A 16,575-nucleotide genomic window follows, 5' to 3' on the forward strand; every position below is an offset into this window, starting at 1 on the left:
AATCATTGGGTCGTAAATCTTAAGCCGCTATACCGAACGCAGCTTTGCAGCGTCGGATCAGCTCAGCCCACATGGCATCGCGGCTGGTGCGCGTGCGGCCGACGGCTTCCTTGTTCTCTTGTGCGCGGCGGGAGAGGTACTTCATGCACTCGCCAGTTGAGCCCCAGACAAGGTACTTGAATGTAGGTAGTGTGGAAGTGGCAGCACGAGGAGAAGTCTTGACCGGCCCAGAAGTCTTTTGACGTTGCAAGCCAGCCTCCACAAGCTCGCAGCTGACCTCATCAGCCATGCCTTGCAATTGGGCGAATGCGACGGGGGATTTGGCCTTTCCAGCTTCGCAAATGGCACGAGCGCGCCTAACAGACTCCGTATTGTGCGAGGCAATGATCATGCTCACGTCGGGGAAATCGCCCTCGCCCGGGACTGTCGAGTTCCAGGAACGGGTCAACAGACTGGCGGTCATGCCATCGAAGCAAGCGTGGGTATCCTCCACAGTGTCATGGAAGCGCTCGCGGGGGTCGGAGTTGAGGTATGCGCCGCGTACCATCTTCACGCCTAGGGTGTAGCCGTTCTTCTTCGCATCGGCAAGATGGTTCAAAATCAGCTGGGGTGCACACTTCTTGTATGCTTGGTAGGTACCAAACACCGTTGGGTTGGCGGGGTTCCGGTTGTACTTGCGAGCGAATCGAAGGATCCAGTCGTCGATACCGTCTTGCAAAGCATCTTGCTCGGCGTCGATCGCCACGCGAACACCACGTTCCGAGGCGAGCTTGCAGATTGCGTCGATGGAATCACCCAGGTAGGGCGAGCAGGGAAGGCGGTTAGACAGCTGGTGCAAGGCCAGTCTACCGGCACCGGTAAACTTCATTGAGACGAAGTCGCCAGGCTGTGCCAGGCGAACGGTCTCGAGCGTGCCCTCGGCCCACGGTGCGATTTCATTTTGGATCAGCTCGGGGGTCTCGTCGCTGACCTTGCCCCTGGCCTGCTCTCCTGACAAGCCGACCTCCCGCGCATAGCACAGCATGACCCCAGTGAAGCCAAGGCCCTTGATGCCGTCGATGGTTCGGTTCACTTCGACGGCGTTCTCTCCGGCGCAGAACTGATCGTAGAGTGTCTTCTTGAGTGCGAAGTGCAACAGACGATTGCGATCAGGGTTCAGAATGGGGTTGCTCGAGTGCGCTATCGCATTCATAATACGCAACGAGGGAGCGAGCAACGCTGGTGAAGACGAGACCGAAGCAGTAGCGAGTGAGCGAAGGATCATGGTGAGAGGCAGTAGCGACAAAGGCGCACGTGGATGTTCCGTGGGCCCGTCCGTGAAGTCAGCGCAGCCGGCGGAGGCTCGGTGCCGCGACGAGTGGATGCTACGACGAACGTTGCTGGCGGGCGACAATGGGGCCGACTCGGGTTCGGGGGTGAGGCCATTATGAGCGGTGACTGGTGTCGGCTCAGAGGCGAGGCCGTTGTGCGCAGTGACCTGTGTGTTATGACCACGTCGCTGATCCTGCTTCAGTACTGCCGTTTTGGAACGACATGACTGCGGGACAACATTTGTGCGGTAAGCAGTGAACGCTGCCTTCTGTATGGGAAGACCAGCGATTCCTCGCCGCGAAGTGGCTGTTGCCATTGCCTGCTGACGATAGTGTGGGTGGTAGTTGATGGCAATGCGATTCGGGTTCTTCGTGTGACTGTTCAAGTGAGAAACGAAGAAGGTCCGGGAAGTTGGAATCCCCTCGTCTGAAGTTTAAAAAAAAAACAGGCTGGCCTTGTGAACTTTGTGTGTCCCAAAGTCAACCGTGGTCACCAGTGTTTGTTGGTGAGAAGACAAAACTGTTAAATTCTGTTTCTTAATGAAGAGGAGTAAGTGACCTGGAACAATGGCAGGTAGACTAGTGGCGGCTTTCTTATTTCTAGGTAATCTAGGGAGTAGCAAGGCAGGGCTAAGTGATATTCATAGCTTATCAATGCTTTTGCCTATCACCAACGCCTCACCTATCTTTCACCATCGATCGTCACCAGCCATCATACTATCGCGGCATGGAGCTTACCTCCGACCGCCGGTCCACCTTATCTCCAAGATGATATCAGCTGCACCCAACATGCTCCGGCGTCAGAACAGAGAATCTGTCAGGAACTGCGCAGCGCCAATCCTTGGGCTGCGTAAGCTCCCGTGTGTCCACATTTACATCACACTTCCAAACTTCCATGGTGAAATCATGAATTCCAATACCTGATCCACCGCATCGGCATACAGATGTCATCGGCGTAAATCAGGGTCCTTCCACTCCGTACTCCCTCCACGGACCAAGTGCTCCTGTTTCAGATTGGGGCATGCCTCGAAAGGGCAAGAAGCGGGGACCGCTGTCTAATCAGGCTCGCGATCAATGATTGGTATGGAGAACTGCAAAGCGCGCCGCCTGACGGACGACTGGCCGATCTCGATCGTGCCTCATCCTCAATGACCCAAAATGTCCGGGCCTCCCTGGAGTCCCTGCCCGCCACTGGCAGTGGGGCGGGGAGCCGCTGGACTGCCACGCTGAGTCACGTGCTCCCACTATCCACATCGACAAGCCGGCCTGGCCTCCCTCGACTGCCCCTCCCGATGACCGGAGCTAAGTGGAAATTTGTTGTGTGACGCATGGCGAGATATGGCATCCGCGGATCATTGTTTGGAATTGAGCTCGTTCTCTCCATATGCTCTACGGGTCTTACCTGACACCGATCTCCTCGCAACCGACACGATGAGTGGCATACTACCCGATCCCACGGCCGACCTCGATTGGAGTGGCTACGCCGGCGCCATACACGAGATATTTCACAAGAACGCATTGGCCTTCCCCGACAGGCCTTGCGTGACCGAGACCAAGACACCCACGTATGCGGAACATCCCAATTGGAAAAAGTCACGCTTGTCTGTGCTTCTACTGACGCGTGGACAAGATCACCGACAAGAGCATATACGTACCGCCAGATCGACGAGGCATCTAGCACCATTGCGAATTACCTCCATGATTCAGGCATCACCAATGGCGATGTTGTCATGATATTTGCCCACCGCTCGGTGGAGCTAGTCTGCGCCTTCATGGGAACATTGGTTCGACTCCCTTTGCCAATTCGAACCGTGCAGTCTTACTGATCGAGACTCTTAGGCTGCCGGAGCTACAGTCACAGTGCTAGATCCTCTCTACCCCCCGCAGAGGCAACAGAGTCCGCGATCCCCCCCGAGATGATTTGATCCAAGTTGAAAGACTGACCAGACGATGCAGTCTATCTGGAAGTCTCCCAGCCAAAGGCACTCATATCCATTGGCAAAACGACAGACGAGAATGGGTAGGTACCTCTTTACCGTACTCTGACGGCCGCCACTCCCTAGCGAGCGCGCCCGCCAATCGGTGCGAGCTTCGATTCGCTTACTGACACTTCCGATGCAGCCCCCTTGCACCTCTTGTACAGAAGTACATCGACGAGGAGCTATCTATCAAATCCCGGATCCCGGACCTACGTCTCAATGATGATGGCATCCTGTCTGGCGGCAAACAGGATGATAACGACAGCGACATTTTTGATGCCATAAGGGGCAAGGTATCGTCACCTCCCGATGTTCTCGTTGGTCCGGACTCCAACCCTACGTTATCATTCACCTCCGGAAGCGAGGGGCGGCCCAAGGGTGTTTTAGGACGTCACTACAGCTTGGCCAGGTACTTCCCCTGGATGGCCCAGCGCTTCAACCTGTCATCCGACAGTGTGTTTGCCTGTCTCTCCGGTATTGCTCATGATCCTATCCAGCGAGGTCAGCAACGCCTTCCATGATGGTGACATAAGTTTTCGTATTGACAGTAGAGTCTAGACATCATGACGCCTCTGTGGCTTGGCGCACAGCTGCTCATTCCTGCCAAGGAAGACATTCAGCACGAGAAACTGAGCGAATGGATGAATGCATGGTCACCATCCACGGCCCATCTCACCCCTGCGATGGGTCAAATTCTCGTCGGTGGCGCTACCACCAAGTTTCCCGCATTGCGTCAGGTCTTCTTTGTCGGCGACGTTCTCACCACCCGCGACTGCAAGGTGCTGCGTAAACTAGGACCTTCATGCAATATCATCAACATGTATGGCACAACCGAGACCTCTCGCGCTGTATCGTATTTCGAGGTACAATCTGCGGCCCAGGATCCGACAGCTCTCGATCAACTGGGGGACACCATCCCTGCTGGCTGGGGGATGAAGGATGTGCAGGTCCTTGTCGTATCGCAAGCGGACCACACTAAGATGTGCGGCATTGGCGAAGTTGGCGAGATCTACATCAGAGCCGCTGGGCTGGCTGAGGGATACCTAGGCGACCCCGAGAAGAACAAGGAGAAGTTCATCAATAATTGGTTCGTGGACAACATCACGTGGGTTGAAGCCGACAAGGCCAACGACAAGGGTGAACCGTGGCGCCGCTACTACAAGGGGCCCCGCGACAGGTTGTATCGCACCGGTGATCTTGGGCAGTACCTACCGTCCGGCGCTGTTCGCGTGTCTGGCCGCATCGACTCTCAGGTCAAGATTCGCGGATTCCGCATCGAACTTAACGAGATTGACGCCAACTTAAGCGGCAGCCCTCTAATTCGAGACTGCAAGACCCTCGTTCGAAGGGACCGAAACGAGGAGCCGACGCTCGTCAGCTACATTGTACCTGAGATCAGCGAGTGGAAGCGTTGGCTGGAGGCTCATGGTCATGAGGATGTCGAAGACGAGGGTGTGGAGATGGGCCCCAGCGTCGTCTACCTCAAGAGATTCCGCCGCATGCAGGCTGAGGTGCGAGATCATCTCAAGACACGTCTGCCTGTGCACTCGGTGCCCTCGATCTATATCGTCCTGCAGAAGCTCCCCCTGAATCCGAACGGGAAGGTCGACTCCCCCAACCTGCCCTTCCCCGATGCAGCACTTATGATGGAGGATGCCTCGGAAGAGGATCTGAAGAGCTGGGAAAAGTTGTCTGAGACTGAAAAGACCATTGCTACTCAGTGGTCAACTCTAATTCCAGGCCTCAACGCCAAGACCATCAAGTAAGTGCTGTCCCTAAGGCAAACTCCTCAGATCAAAGCTGACCGTAGCTAGGCCCGATTCGAGTTTCTTCGACTGCGGAGGGCACAGTCTCCTGGCCCAGCAGCTCCTGCTCACGATCCGCAAAAGCTTGGATGCCGACATCACCATCGGTGTTCTATACGCGAACCCCACTCTTGGAGCTTTGAGCACACAAGTAGACCGTTTGCGCAACGGCCAGGCCGTCACGGTCGACAAGTCGGCCGACACCGTATACTCCGATTCCTTCAATGAATTGATCAACACTCTCGACGCCAAGTACGAGAGCGCGGATCCGGATGCTCTGAGCCCATCGCATGGGGCGACATTCTTCCTCACAGGTGCCACGGGCTTCCTAGGGGCATATCTGGCGAAGGATATTCTGGACAGGAAGAACACCAAGCTCATTGCGCATATTCGTGGAGCCAAGGATCTCGCTTTCGCCAAGGACCGTCTCACGAGATCTCTCAAAGGTTATGGGTTGTGGCAAGATTCCTGGGCCGATAGAATCTCCTGCGTTCTTGGTGACCTTTCCAAGCCCCGTCTTGGCCTCGACGATGTCAGTTGGAAGCACGTTGCCGACACAGCGGATGTCTTTGTCCATAATGCGGCCTATGTTCACTGGATCGCGCGCTACGAGCAGATGATGCGCAGCAACGTCCTCTCAACCATTGATGCCATGAAGCTCTGCAATGAAGGAAAGCGGAAGCTATTCTCCTTCGTATCGTCGACTTCAACACTCGACACCGATTACTACGTTCAGCTGTCACAGGAGCAGACTGCCACGGGACGTGGGGCGGTACTCGAGGCCGACGATCTGCAGGGCAGCCGCATTGGTCTTGGCACTGGCTATGGCCAGACCAAATGGGTGTCTGAGCAGCTGGTGCGAGAAGCCGGCAGACGAGGCCTTCGCGGCGCCGTCGTCCGTCCTGGGTACATCCTCGGCAGCCGCCATGGCGGCGTATCGAACACGGATGACTTCCTCATCAGGTTTTGCAAGGGATGTGTTCAGCTGGGTTCGCGGCCCCGGATTGTCAACTCGGTGAACGCTGTCCCCGTGGATCACGTGGCGCACGTTGTCATCGCGGCAGCCCTGAATCCTCTTCCTGGTGTCAACGTCGTGCACGTCACGGCCCACCCTCGGCTGCGGATGAATGAGTTCCTTTCTGCGCTGAGCTACTATGGATACAACGTCCCAGAGGTCGACTATGAGGAGTGGAAGACACAGCTTGAAGAGTTTGTGTCAGCTGGCTCCGTCGAAAAGGACCAGGAGCAGAGCGCGCTGATGCCGCTGTTCCACATGGCCACCTCGAATCTGCCGTCGACGACGCGCGCCCCAGAGTTGGACGACAGAAATGCCGTCGCCGTGCTCAAGGCTGACGCAGACCGCTGGACAGGCGTAGATGACAGCGCAGGCGAGGGAATTACCCGCGAAGATATCGGGCGGTATCTGCGCTATCTCGTCGAGATCAAGTTCCTGGTGCCGCCGACAGGTCGAGGCCGGGAGCTACCACCCATCGCCGCCGATGTTGCGGAGGCCCAGGCGCAATGGAGTGTGGGCGGTCGCGGCGGCGCGGCTTAAATTTCTTCTATCTTGGATGTCAAGTAAGGACAGATAAAAAGTGAGACGCTCACGCGAAAGGTACTTTTGATGCGAAAGACATAGACATGGGGTTTGGGTCTGAGACGAGTGCAGACTTGAGATACAGGTAGCTTTGCTTTTCAATCGAGCCATGCGATCATCTCAAAGATGCTGTAGAGACAGTTTGCGGTCCTCATCAACACACCCACTCAGCGTAGCCATTATCCTCAGGTCAAAAATGCGGAGGCGACAAAGCGCTTTCTGATGGCATGAGTGGGATGATGCTGTGAGAGACCTTGTGCCTGGAAGCATGAGAGGTCTATCCCGTTAGGTCCCTAAGAGCAGAGCTGCTGCAATGCTTCGAAAGGATCTATTCTATCCGTCGAGGTCTTTCTTCAGCGCCCTCATCCTCCAGCAATTCAAGTTGCGGCCCGTGCGGCCTCTCGACTACCTTTTCCAGTGTAAAGTTGTCCAGCTATGTCGTGTTAGTCTCGTTTGATTTACAGCTCTCACAATGCAAGCTTACCCATCGGACTAGGAACAGCCATCCCGAAAGCGCTGCCACCACGCATACCATGGCGATGTAACCGTTTCGCCAATACGGCGCGTCATCAGCGGGATAGAGCACGATGCCCCAAAATGTGTACAAGAGCATGTCAAAGGCCACCATGCCGGCCAAAATGGTGCTCCGCGCTGCATCGTCGCCTCCTCTAGAGGCGATGATTGAAGACCACCCGTAGAGCAAGGGGTTGATGCCATTCGACGTAGCCGCAATGTACAAGCCTGCCAGATTGCCGGCGACTGTCATGTTGGGAACAAAAAGAATGATACTGCAGACGAGTTGAACAAGACAGAGGCCCAAGCCCGTGGCAAGCCGCCTGCTTGACCTGTCAATCACCGTCGCGCAGAGGAGCTCGACGACAATGCCGAGGGCCTGGGTTCCGAGGGGCAGGGTGTTGATCTCGGCTTGTGACCATCCATCAATATTTTGGCGAGCTTTCAGGTAGAGCAGCATCAGGCCCTGAGCTTGATACGCTTGCAAAGCCGCACCCAGGACCGAAAAGCCGCAACAAATATAGCTAAGATTGTTTGTTAGCTAATCATTGACCTCCGGTCACATGGAGAACTCACAATGTTGGTTTTCCCAGCACCCGCTTCGTGAGGCTCCAAGGAGAAATGTTGTGACCATCCTCCATCTTGGCAGGGAGTCGGTTGAGAGCGAGATCTTTCTCCAACTTGTTCAAATAAGGCGCCTTTGTCGTCTCCGGTAGATCTGGAAAGAAGGCAAAGCCAAAGAAAGCAATCGGGCACGTAATGATCCCGTCAATGATGAACACCCATTGCCATCCCTCGAGACCTAACCTTCCATCGAGAGACGCGTAGATGGCAGCCATCAGGGCTCCAGCACACATGTTGCCGACCTGGCCAGAGACGGTCAAGATGGCTGTCCGCATCGATATTTCGTCCGATTTGTACCAAGACCCCATGACATACACACACCCAGCGTATGTGCTGGACTCGGCCATGCCCTGGAAGAACCTCACGACGCATAGCTGGGTGAATGTTTTGCAGGCAGCACTCACTGCTGTGAGTAAGGCCCATAAAATCACCATGGAAGGGAGCCAGATACGCGGGGCCACCTTCTGGATGATGAGGCCATTAGGCACCTGACCAACGAGCATGCTTTGTCGTATTAGCACAGAATCCCTGGAACAGCCGTTGAAGTCCTACCCCGCTGTGACCATCGACAAGAGGATGTTGTACTGGTTTCCTTCTAGTTGCAGTGCTTCTTTCAGCCCCGCTACCTGGCGTAGAATTAGCACCATCCACTGAGCACATCTAGCCAACATACATATGCATTTGCAAAGGCAGCTCGATCTGTCAACGTCGTCAGACCCTGTTCAACATCCTGCAGTGCAAACATACCAAGCTTGTTGAAGAAGTAGCTAAGGCAGGAGTACGTCTGTCATGGTGTAAGTGGTGTGTGTGCTAGGACTGGCCACCAAGAACGTACAAGGATGAAGAAATCTGCAAAAAAGTAAGTTACATCTGCCAAGGATATAGGCAAAGTGCTCGCGCCGACATACCAAGCTTCCGAATCAGCTTCCTCTCTTCCCCTACAGCATCACCCCAAAGCCATTTCGTCAACGTCCTTTGGATTTGCCGCAGACCACTGCGACTCGGCCCGTCACTTGTAGACGACCGAACCTCGACCACATGAGCCATGACTCCTGAACAAACACCTAGAAGGCCAAGACAAGCTGGGCATAATGAGGAGGGACGGAACGGGGAGATTGTCTACTAAGACGTACCACCTGGTATGTTGTGTGTATTGCTAATACCTAAGTAATTAATTGCTCAGTCCAACGAGTGGCGCGGGGGCGTGGGGCAGATAAAAAGATCACGTGCAGCTCCGAAAACGCGGATCATCAACAGAAACAACAAGAGCCTTTCGCTCAAGGTGCGCCTGGGAGTATCCAAACAGGAAGGGGCGCCATGGTGACCAACCCAGTCATTCGGTCTGCAATGCCGCAGGAAACCCCTGACATCGTGGATTTCGTGCTCGCGGCCCGAAGCAACATGTTTTTGCGGGTCCCAGCAAGGTTGCACGTTCCCAAAGTCCAAGCAGAGCTGGCCAATTTCCAGGAGGACTACCTCGACGATCGTGACGGAGCCTTTCTTATTGCTAAGAGCAATGGGCAGATCATAGCTACTGTTGGCTATGTCGCGTACGACGATCGATTTCCCCAGCTGGATTTCAGGAGCGAGCGAGTCGTCGAGGTGGTCAAGCTATACGTCGATCCCCAATGGAGGCGAGCAGGACTGGCCACAAAGATCTTCACAGCACTTCAGAGCGAGGCTCGGCAAGCTGGAATTGGACGATTGTATTTGCACACGCATCCGTTTCTGCCAGGCTCAGTCCGTTTCTGGGAACGCCAAGGTTTCAAGCTCGAGTGCGTCGACGAAGATCCGATTTGGCAGACAACACACATGTCTAAAGTGCTTCGAAGAGAGACTGGCTGAGACATGAGGCGCTGATGCGGTTTCTTCAGGAAGGCCGCTTCACGGCGTTCGGCGCGCTAGACTGGCATCATTTCGCAATGTTCCAGCTTTTCTGGGTCGCAGGGTCCCGGTTCATCGGACGGTTGGGTACTGAACGATTCATGCATCAGACTACATGAAAATACATGGTAGAGCGGACTGGCCTGTGTCGGTCTGGGTATCAAACGGGGAACACAAGAAACACCGCTTTCAAGGCGTTGCGGTGGCTTCGCGCTGCTCGGCAGCGTACTCTTTTCGACTCCGACCTCGACCTCGACCTCGACCTCGGATGAAATCAATGTACCCGACTGGTCTGCCTTGAATGAGATTGAGAAAATCTTGCGCACCGCCATAGGCGAAACCAAATAGAAGTCCGGATTTGGCGTTCCGCGCAGCGGTTGTAACGGGGAACCGGTCTGTAGGCAGGCATTAGCTCATGGTTTGCGGGTAGAAGTAACAATGTTTCGACTTACGCCAGAGAGAGAAAGCGCCAGCGACAGATAATGATGCAATGATTGTTGAAAACATGTCGCTCGCTCCACGACACCGGTCCACTGTGGTTTCCAGCGATAAAGCCATGCCGCTCCAGAAGGCCAATTTGGTGCCCATTTTGATTCCCTCCAAGCCGCCTCCAATGGCCGCGTGATAGTTCTTGGACTTGTGGTAAAGATACCAGCCTGTTGTCGAATCGGGCATCTTGTGCGCATGTTCGGCACGAAACCGGAGGTGCGCTGTCTTGCCACCCTGTGTCGCCCCCAGGCCGAGACCGACGAACCCAGCAGTCGTAGAGCCTAAGGCTATGCGGAGAGGCGCTTGAAGAGATAGTCGCGGATGCGGGTCTTGCTGGAAGGTCGCAATCGCCTCTTGAGACAGCATCGTTTTCGGGTCAGGTGGGGCAGCCATCGTGGACGTATGTCCCGTAGGGTATCCGGGAGGCAAAGGAGACGGTGCAAGAGCTTCGGAGAAATCAGTGTCGAGGTTCAGTGCTGGTGGTGACGACGGTTGAGAGATGCCAGGCCACTTGCGATGCGACGTGCAGGCTTAGATCATACTGTGCGTGGGCAACGGTGACTGTACACACCACACAGTACGACAGCTAACGCGGCAACACGTGACGACGGGAGGTCTTCCTTCACAACAGCGATCTTCACCTTCCTTAAATTCATCAACTTGGGAATCATGGCAGTTAGTATGAGCTGCTGACAAGTGTAGTTTCATGGCTAACCATCTCAGGAAACGATTGATGAGACCACATTCTCCGTCCGCTTCAAGCATGGCATCCACACACTCTACCTCTTCGTCGATCCGTCAACATCCATGGCCGCTGTGAGCCAAGAACTTCGAGAGATGCTCCGTGAGCGGTATCCGGGAGGCCTCACTTCATCGCTAGACCCCCCCAAGACCACCATGGTGCCAGACGAAGCCTCGAAACCCAAGATGGCCTATGGCGTACTGAGCTCGCCCTCTAACCCCGACAGCGGCTGGAAGCAGCTGAAAATTGGAGATGAAGGCACAACGACAGCTATGAAGGCCGGATTGAAAACGAACAGCATAGTCGCTTTCACATTCCTTGAGAACGAGGACGAGGACCCTGTGTTTGAGGTCGAGTGGCCACGCGACGACGACGAGATGGAAGATGCGTGAAAGCCGTGGGATCTTGACAAGTTCGCTTTCCTAGACATATCCGGAAAGGGCACATTGGATTCAGCGATCACAAGTTTATGATCTATGAACCTTCACTACCGTGACGCTGCTTGATTTCATCGCAGTGTTATGCCATAAGTAAGCAAGATGCACGACGCGAAGGTAGCGGACACAATTAGAGGTCATCCCGGACTGTTCGCGACACTGGGTATGTATCCGCAAATGCGAACATTCAGCTCAAAGACATTCATTTGTCATCACTATTGCGATCCTTCCGGCACAGTTTATCCACCTTGCCGCCCATCATATATCTGATCTTGTTCTTGCCGTTCAAAGAAGTATGTAAAGCTCGTGGTCTACTCCGCCTAAGCCTTCGCTGTCATCATCGAATTCGCAACCCAGTTTATGTACACCACACCAAATGACACTACTGCTCACGCCAATCACCGACACCACGAACCACGCTTACCTTTTCAACGCGACTGCCGCTCTGAGCACAATTTTCATGGGGTTTGGTCTCAATGCAACGTTCCGCCCAGACCAATGGCACATACCAGCTTTCGGCAACACTGACAGATCTTTCGTTTCAAGTCTACCACCGTGATAGTATACCAGAGCGCGGTGCTGCAGAGGCGACTAATTCCTCTGAGGGGTCCGACAAGCGACTGGCGGGCGGCTCAGTTGGGCTGTCTATAGAAGAACAGACAGTGTCCAGGGCCGAAAGCAATGAGCACGTACAACAAGCAGCATGCTATACGAGGCTTGCCGAAACTCTGGAGATCGACCATTTGCACATGCCAAAGCAGTCTGTCAGCCCAGACGACACTGTACCGTGCACCTTGAATCCGAACAGTCCTTGGTCCGCGGCGACATGGTTGCAGCGATGGATCATGAGGACATACTGCTGCCTCGCCCAACCGTGTGCGAGATGTACAGCCGTCGCATACGAAACTTGTTCGACAAGACACCACCCTCCGGCTCGTCTCCACTTTACCTCAAGCCTCTGCTCGAGTTCTCAATACATTGTCGAGGAATCTGCATGGAGACAGTCCCGCAGATGGGTAGTCGTGAGACTTTGATATCTAGAAGATTGCCTCCTACAAGTAATGAGCCAAATCAATGCCCCCGCCGCCCTCGAGCAATGGGAATAGGTTCAGTGCCGAGCTCGGGTCCTCATTCCCTTGGTTACTCCAGAAGTTGGCGTCCAGCCCACCGAATACGTCCCCTGGTCCAAAGAGCGACGAAGGGTCCAGATCCCCGCCCCTCGGCGACGGCACGGTAGATTGCGGGTTGAATAGCGATCTGTCGAACAGAGAGTGGCGCCTCTGCGACGTAGACACTGCCGGACTCGCTGCTGTGCTGTTGGCTTGCGTCGCTGGCGAGACTGCGGACCCACGCGCTCGGCTCTCCTGTGGGATCAGGCCAAAGAGCTGGCTGGAACTCTCCGTGCGACGTAGGCGCTCCTGCAACTCCCGCTTCTCCAGGTGTTCGAGAGCCGTGTTGAGCAGAGACTGGGCGATCAGCGAGTATTGTGTGGCGTGGGTGTCAGCTTGGGCGAAATGGTCGAGGGCCTGGATGGATATGCGAGTGTACTTTTCCAAGATACGGCCGAAGTTTCCCAAGAGTCCGACGCCCAGGACGAGAGAAGATGCAAATAGCCAGGACCTGAGAACATTTGTCAGTCAAGAACAGCCCGCAGAGTTTGGTCTCCTGTCTCTTACACCAGGAGCGGCATGCGACTATGCAACACCCTCTGCTCAATCAGCTCCGCGATTGGGTCGACCATCATGCTTGCTGCTTCGATACAGGCGTCTGCGAGCTTGGATTTGCCGTTGGACATGGCAGGATAGCGCGCCGCATTGGGCTCGTCGCCTAGTCTGCGAAAGAGCTCGTACATGAGGAACGGCCGCGACACCAGCATGACTGCGTAGTAGTACGACGCCAGGACCTGGCAGGCGCCACTGATCTGGGCCTTTGTGTGTTCGCCGGGTAGGGACAAGACGTCTTTCAGGGGATGAAGCCACCGTTCAGACCACTCCCGCAGTTGCTTCGAGATACCCTCTGTCAGCTGCAACGAGATCTTCTTGCGTGAATAGATCTCCGTCACGATGCCCTCTGTAATCAGCATGATCTGCACGGATGCGTTGAGCAGGTCAAAGACCTCGTTGCCTTCCAGGTCCGTCGCCCGGTAGGGGACCGTGCAGTCCACGTCGGATGTGGCGGGGGGACGACCCATGGAAACACTGAGGAACAAGTCGACAATTCTCATGCTCTTCCATGTCCTGTCACGCTGCCGGTGGATCTCGGGACCGAAACGCGCGTTGACCTCTGTGCGATGCACGCCGACCGAATACGCTGCACGACTGGCAATGCCAAAGACCAGAAACGCGTTGTTGATCTGGCACGAGCACAGCATGTACACTGTGACGAGGATGAAGGCGTGTACCGTACCGACGCCCATACTCCCATTCAGGCTGTTGAAGGCCTGCGCCTTACCGTACTCAAAGTAGGTTCTCGAGGTTGCCTCGTCGGTTTTGAGCAGCCCAATGGCCAGCACGAGGTAGTGGATCGTGGTCGTAAGGTTCTCTGCACGCTGATGACTCGCCCAGAAGGCAACGTCACTCTCCAGTTTCTCATCAAACAAATCAACAAGACTTGTGGTAATGAGAATGTAGTCCTGCACGGCGATTCTGACCCCTTCCCGGCGCAGTGCCGGCGGGGATGGCTCATGGGACGCCACAGGGGCCGCCGGCGCATTCTCGAGCACAGAGTAGCGGCTGGTCTCGGGAGCAAAGGCGTTTTGCCCAACTCTGCTCGTCACGAGCTGCCGCACGGATTGGAAGAATGACAAGGGGGCACAGTCCCCGATGAAGATGAGTTTTCCCTGCGCATCACAGAGCAGACGTGCTTCAAGTGGCACTTCGGTGTCGTCCTCCTCCATCACGGACGATCGCCTTGCCGCACTTCCGCTGTGACGCATCCCACGACAAGCCGCTGCGCCGTGACCATCGTCATCAAGCGAGGTAGCTCTTGTCGAACGCACCGCCGCTGCCGTTGACGGAGGCGACGACCTTGATGCCCGCGGGCTCGCAGTGCTAGCAGGGGTACGCGCTGCGTCGGCTGCGTGCCTCTGCCGCGTCCTCCTAGGATGGCTGTACTTGCAGGTGGACGGCCTCTGCCGACGGATGCAATAAGAGCATGGTGTTTTGCCGTCACACTTGACCTTTCGGGCTTTGCATCCATCGCACGCATTGGCTATGCGACTGCGGATGATACCCTGGGCCGGCGCGTCCATGGTGCGGATGGGATTTGCGGGAGACTGGAAATTGAGCGGCTGGACGGAAGAAACCAGTGCCTACGTACTGTCGGAGGGACCCGGATTCCGGACTCGGGTTACAGTGTCAGAGATCATACGGATACTGTGCCGGATCAGGGCACCCCATGGCCATGACTATGACCCTCCCGCCTTCATGCTGCTGGCTGTCATACAGTATGTCAAGTCCACTTCCAGTCACCTTGAGAATCAGACCATTAGATCTTGTACTCGTATATCATGACATTACTCCATTCATCGAGTGTTCTTGTGTACATTACAACGCGAATCCGTCAACCGTATTTTCATGTCTCTCGTTGGGGTTGTAAGATATCAAATCTCCCATGTTGTCAAGCATTCAGCTTAGCCAGCGCCCCCTTCAGAATCTCCATAAAGCGCCACACATCCTCAAACCTCGAGTAGAGCGGCACGGGCGCCACGCGGATGACATTGGGTTTCCTCTTGTCGCACATGACGCCGTTGGCCTCCAACGCAGCACTGACGGCGTCGTGCAGCTGCTCGCTTGCCAGCATCACACTGAGCTGGGTACCACGTTGCAGAGGGTCGCGGGGGGTCAGGACACGGAACGCCGGCGTGCTGCCTCCAAACTCGGCCGTCATCTGGTCCAGCAGATACTCAGCATAGGCCGTCAGGACAAGAGCCTTGCTGCGCAGGTCCCGCATGCAGGTCTTGTTGAAGACACTCAGGGCGCCTGACAAGGACGCCAGGTCAATGGCAGAGGGGTTCGACACCTGGAAGCCGCCCGCGCCCACAATGGGCACGTAGTTATTGTCCATCTTGAAGCGGACGCTCTTGTCGCCACCGTACCATCCTGTCAGGCGCGGGCGGTACGAGGGTTTGCCAGACTCGCCCTGTGGCCACTCCACCTTGCCATGACGCTCGTGCACAAAGGCGCCTGCGATGCTGCCGGGTCCCGCATTGATGTACTTGTACGTGCACCAGCACGCAAAGTCAACGTCCCAGTCGTGAAGTTTGAGCTCGACGTTCCCCGCAGCGTGGGCCAGATCCCAGCCGACAGTGATGCCCTTGGCTTTGGCGTGGGCTGTGATGCGGGGCATGTCGAAGAACTGGCCAGAGAAGTACTGAATGCCAGGCAACAAGAGAAGGGCGGTCTCCTCGGCGTGCTCGTCGATGACGGACAGGACCCTCTCGGTGGGGATCAGGTAGCTGTCGTCCGGCTCAATCTTGACCATGCTCTTCTCGGGATCCAGGCCGTGCCATGTGATCTGACTCTCGATGGCGTAGTAGTCGCTGGGAAAGGGCCGCCACTCTAGGATGATCTTGTGCCTCTTTTCCGTGGGCTTGTAGAAGCTCGCCATCATCATGTGCAGGTTCGCGGTTAGTGTGTTCATAATGACAATTTCCGCGGGCGACGAGCCGACAATGTCAGCCGACTTTTTCGCACAATCCTCGGCAAGATCCTGCCATTTCGGAAGGGGGGACTGTTCCATGTCCTGAAAGTGGCCCGCGACACCGATGGACGCCCATGTCTCGAGCTGAGCGTCGACGTATTGTCTGACCGCTTTGGGCTGGGCACCTAGTGAGTTGCCGACAAAATAGATGCCCTGCTCGTCTCCCTCATGTGAGGCGCCGTTGGTGATGCCATTCTGGGCTGGTTGGCCTATGCAGATCAGCTTCGTGGTCTTTTCGCTCTGGAAAGAGGGGCTTACCAGGTATCCGGCCATCGAGGGCCTTCTTCTTCAGTGAAGCTTTGGTGGGGATGATGAACTCGTCCCGCAGATGGCTGAGCTTGTCCTGCTCGTCCAGGCTCTGTGCCCAGGCGAGGGTGTTGGCTGTTGAGGGGAATTTGGCAGGCTCGCCATTGCGAAGCCTGTCGACGAATTGATCGAGGGACATGGTGGCTGTGAGTTGAGGAAGACGGATGCAAAAGGAGATGCTGGATGGA

At 55.6% G+C, this 16,575-nt stretch overlaps 7 protein-coding genes across 7 annotated transcripts; 2 read left to right on the plus strand and 5 right to left on the minus strand.

Annotated features, from left to right (window-relative positions):
• Positions 1-19: 19 nt before the first annotated feature.
• J7T54_006647 (proline dehydrogenase-like protein) lies at positions 20-1,627 on the minus strand (the record flags this gene model as incomplete). Its single annotated transcript, XM_051503101.1, has 1 exon — positions 20-1,627. The coding sequence occupies one exon, from the start codon at positions 1,625-1,627 to the stop codon at positions 20-22; it is 1,608 nt and encodes a 535-aa protein (XP_051365458.1).
• Positions 1,628-2,741: 1,114 nt separating this feature from the next.
• J7T54_006648 (L-2-aminoadipate reductase large subunit) lies at positions 2,742-6,649 on the plus strand (the record flags this gene model as incomplete). Its single annotated transcript, XM_051503102.1, has 7 exons — positions 2,742-2,875; positions 2,941-3,094; positions 3,150-3,207; positions 3,267-3,330; positions 3,432-3,790; positions 3,848-5,051; positions 5,104-6,649. The coding sequence occupies 7 exons, from the start codon at positions 2,742-2,744 to the stop codon at positions 6,647-6,649; spliced, it is 3,519 nt and encodes a 1,172-aa protein (XP_051365459.1).
• Positions 6,650-7,019: 370 nt separating this feature from the next.
• On the minus strand, positions 7,020-8,394 carry J7T54_006649 (uncharacterized protein; the record flags this gene model as incomplete). Its single annotated transcript, XM_051503103.1, has 4 exons — positions 7,020-7,124; positions 7,176-7,728; positions 7,781-8,332; positions 8,381-8,394. 4 exons carry the CDS (start codon positions 8,392-8,394, stop codon positions 7,020-7,022), a joined length of 1,224 nt encoding a protein of 407 aa, XP_051365460.1.
• A 1,507-nt stretch (positions 8,395-9,901) lies between these two features.
• Positions 9,902-10,567, minus strand: J7T54_006650 (uncharacterized protein; the record flags this gene model as incomplete). Its single annotated transcript, XM_051503104.1, has 2 exons — positions 9,902-10,107; positions 10,165-10,567. 2 exons carry the CDS (start codon positions 10,565-10,567, stop codon positions 9,902-9,904), a joined length of 609 nt encoding a protein of 202 aa, XP_051365461.1.
• Positions 10,568-10,717: 150 nt separating this feature from the next.
• J7T54_006651 (uncharacterized protein) lies at positions 10,718-11,335 on the plus strand (the record flags this gene model as incomplete). The annotated part of the gene is made up of 2 exons (XM_051503105.1): positions 10,718-10,744; positions 10,925-11,335. The coding sequence occupies 2 exons, from the start codon at positions 10,718-10,720 to the stop codon at positions 11,333-11,335; spliced, it is 438 nt and encodes a 145-aa protein (XP_051365462.1).
• Positions 11,336-12,432: 1,097 nt separating this feature from the next.
• On the minus strand, positions 12,433-14,630 carry J7T54_006652 (uncharacterized protein; the record flags this gene model as incomplete). The annotated part of the gene is made up of 2 exons (XM_051503106.1): positions 12,433-13,000; positions 13,057-14,630. 2 exons carry the CDS (start codon positions 14,628-14,630, stop codon positions 12,433-12,435), a joined length of 2,142 nt encoding a protein of 713 aa, XP_051365463.1.
• A 368-nt stretch (positions 14,631-14,998) lies between these two features.
• J7T54_006653 (Kynureninase-like protein) lies at positions 14,999-16,526 on the minus strand (the record flags this gene model as incomplete). Its single annotated transcript, XM_051503107.1, has 2 exons — positions 14,999-16,290; positions 16,340-16,526. The coding sequence occupies 2 exons, from the start codon at positions 16,524-16,526 to the stop codon at positions 14,999-15,001; spliced, it is 1,479 nt and encodes a 492-aa protein (XP_051365464.1).
• Positions 16,527-16,575: the final 49 nt, after the last annotated feature.

This window comes from Emericellopsis cladophorae (assembly GCF_022114955.1).
Source record: "Emericellopsis cladophorae strain MUM 19.33 chromosome Unknown NODE_4_length_1054762_cov_117_872525, whole genome shotgun sequence".
In the NCBI taxonomy this organism is placed as follows: Eukaryota; Fungi; Ascomycota; class Sordariomycetes; order Hypocreales; family Bionectriaceae; genus Emericellopsis; species Emericellopsis cladophorae.